Source organism: Lepisosteus platostomus, chromosome 26 (genome assembly GCF_059453375.1).
Source record: "Lepisosteus platostomus isolate fLepPlt1 chromosome 26, fLepPlt1.hap1, whole genome shotgun sequence".
NCBI classification, from domain to species: domain Eukaryota; kingdom Metazoa; phylum Chordata; class Actinopteri; order Semionotiformes; family Lepisosteidae; genus Lepisosteus; species Lepisosteus platostomus.
The window spans coordinates 6,043,324-6,045,939 of NC_142636.1; the positions used below are offsets into that span (position 1 = coordinate 6,043,324).

Here is a 2,616-nt window from a genome sequence, read left to right on the forward strand (position 1 = left end):
TGTGCCAGAACGCTCACCACACATCAGCAATCAGTGGGGAGGAGAGCAGAGTAATGAACCCAATTCATAGAGGGGGATTGTTAGGAGGCCATGATTGATAAAGGCCAATGGGAAATTTGGCCAGGACGCCGGGGTACACCCCTACTCTTTTTGAGAAACGCCCTGGGATTTTGAATGACCACAGAGAGTCAGGACCTCAGTTTCACATCTCATCTGAAGGACGGCCCCTGTTTACAGTATAGTGTCCCCGTCACTACACTGGGGCATTAGGACCCACATGAGCGGCAGGGTGAGCGCCCCCTGCTGGCCCCACTAACCTCCGTTTTTCCCCAGGAGGTCTCCCATCCAGGTACTGACCAGGCTCACAGCTGCTTAGCTTCAGTGGGTTGCCAGTTCTGTTCTCCAGATCTTACACATTTTGTTTAGTAAAAGGCAACTGTTGAAAAATGCTAGTAGCCATTCTAAGGCAAGTAGAGAGAGATGGGTAAGCTGTTCAGGATGCAGGTGGTCAGGTCCTGGAGCTTTCCCTGTCTTGAGGGTGGAAGTTGCTGCAATCAGTTCAGGATGGGTGAAGCTGCTGTGACTGTTATCATCTGCTGAGCTGGCTCACCAACTGTCATGAATAATCTTGTTTAACTTTCCTGGCAAACTGCTTGTCTATGTGGCTTGGCACTGTCAATAAGCACTTACCATGTACAGTATATAAAACATACAGAAACACAATTTCTACTGTCAGAAAACGTAGAAGCACTAACTTGTTATCCTTAGTTCTTGAATTGTAGCAAAAGAGAAACATGAGCAGGAAGAAGCATGGAACAACACTGAGGCTTTCATTGGCACTTTTATTTGGCTCAGAAGACACTTCCACTGCTCTCCTCCCAGGACCAGGCCACACAGGCTGCTCAGACCTGGCACCTCTGGACTCGGCCATCTTTGCACACAACCCAGAGGATCCCTCGGTCATAGGACACATGCCTGGCCACACCAGCTGCCCTTAGAGCCCACCACCTCCTGCCAAAGGCGTTACAGGCATCAATACCAACCCTGCAAGGAAGAAGCACAGGGTTAGAGCAGCCCAGAATTAGAGAATCACGCACCCATGTGTTATCCCTTCCCCCAGTCACCCCCAGCTCACCTCTTGAAGACCACTCCATTCCTGTTCACCCCATACACACTGCCATCTGAGCCCACCTCCACCAGGGACAGGGAGCCCTGAATGGGGTACCACCTGTCGGAGCCTCTGCAGGAATCCCCACTCACATCCAGCTTGACAAAGATCTGGTCCAGCCTGTTCACTCCCCAGCAACCAAAAGGTCCACAGGAATAGTACTTGAGGGAGCCCACAACAGGAATCCAGGGGATGTTGCCCTGGCCAACATACTGCAGCACAGGCCCGCTGTTCAGGCAGAAGATGGAATTGGCAGCATTGACACCAACCACAAACTTGTCTCCACCAGCATCAATCTGGATGAGGGAGCCTGCAGAGGAGAGCAAGAAATACAGCTGTTCTCAGCAGGGGGCAGTGCAGTGCTCATCCCTCAGTTACAAGGGAGTGAAATAGCTGCCTTCAGCCAGAAAACGCATTGACAGGTGGCCTGGCAGAGCCTGGTAGATTCATGGAGAAATCTGAAAGCTACCAGTTCCAACCTCTCTAGATCAGCTGTAGCCTCACCTGGTTGCACTCGGATCCACCTTCCTCCAAGCCACTTGAACACAAGGCTTGCGAGACTCACACTCCAGAGTCCTGCTGACCCCACACTCACATGTTTCCCCTTCATGGCCAGAGAGCCCCAGCTGTTGCCCTGGTAGCTGACCAGGTTGTCTGCATTGTCGACTCCACACACCCTTCCAGCACCAGCATCTATCTGCTTCAGACTGCCAGGCACAGCCCGACACTGCAGGGCTCCAGCCACAGACACTGGGGAGGAGAGGACGCCACTGGATCAATGACCACCAGCCAGATCAGGAAGAAGTAGCCTGGGCTCTTAGTGATCACACATAGGGGAATACTAACAAGGTCTTGCAGAACTTCTATAGTACATGGAAACATCTAAGGCATGGATTTAACACTCAGTCCAGGTATCTTTTAAGCAACATCTATACTCAAGACCCAACCAGATACACTGAAACCCATAACTATTAGCAGCATGCAATTACTACATCTCCATCTGTCCTTCCCCTACTACTTTTGCTTAAATCAGTATATCCAAACCTTACCTAGAAGGCATCCCACAAGCAAACACAACAAACACCCTCTCCCTTCCATGTTGATAAGTGATCCCACAAACCTCATGCATACTATTAGCCCCAGCAGTGGCCTTTATATAGTCAAGACTGCTGAGCTTCAGCTCCTACACACACCTGTCTAACCAGGTGTTAAATTGAACCATAACGAGCTGCTGATTGAATCACTCAAGTTTCAATTATAGAAGACATGAATTACATTCGTCCACAGAGCTCATCCTCAGGGTGTAGTAATCGTGGCGACAGAAAACGTTGTAATTGTTGAATGCAAAAAATAACTGAATTAGATAATTAGTTGTATCAAGACTTCCTCTGAAACATATTGCAAAGCTGAATATCTTGTTACAGACCTCTGCAGTCTTTGTCCTCAAA

The 2,616-nt window shown here is 49.4% G+C and overlaps 1 protein-coding gene across 1 annotated transcript; it reads right to left on the minus strand.

The window, feature by feature from the left end:
- Window positions 1–822: 822 nt before the first annotated feature.
- LOC148639823 (fish-egg lectin-like) lies at window positions 823–2,324 on the minus strand. The gene is made up of 4 exons (XM_088620482.1): window positions 2,218–2,324; window positions 1,673–1,918; window positions 1,136–1,478; window positions 823–1,044 (listed from the first exon to the last, which is right to left on the minus strand). The coding sequence occupies exons 1-4, from the start codon at window positions 2,291–2,293 to the stop codon at window positions 903–905; spliced, it is 807 nt and encodes a 268-aa protein (XP_088476608.1). The 5' UTR covers window positions 2,294–2,324; the 3' UTR covers window positions 823–902.
- Window positions 2,325–2,616: the final 292 nt, after the last annotated feature.

Bases quoted from the DNA above. Each gene is read 5' to 3' on its own strand.
- LOC148639823 (XM_088620482.1), bottom strand. From the start codon at position 2,293: ATGAGGTTTGTGGGATCACTTATCAACATGGAAGGGAGAGGGTGTTTG. The intron at 1,479-1,672 runs GTGAGGCTACAG...TCTCCTCTGCAG, and splicing joins GTGGATCCGAGTGCAACCAG to GCTCCCTCATCCAGATTGAT. The intron at 1,045-1,135 runs GTGAGCTGGGGG...TCTTCCTTGCAG, and splicing joins AATGGAGTGGTCTTCAAGAG to GGTTGGTATTGATGCCTGTA.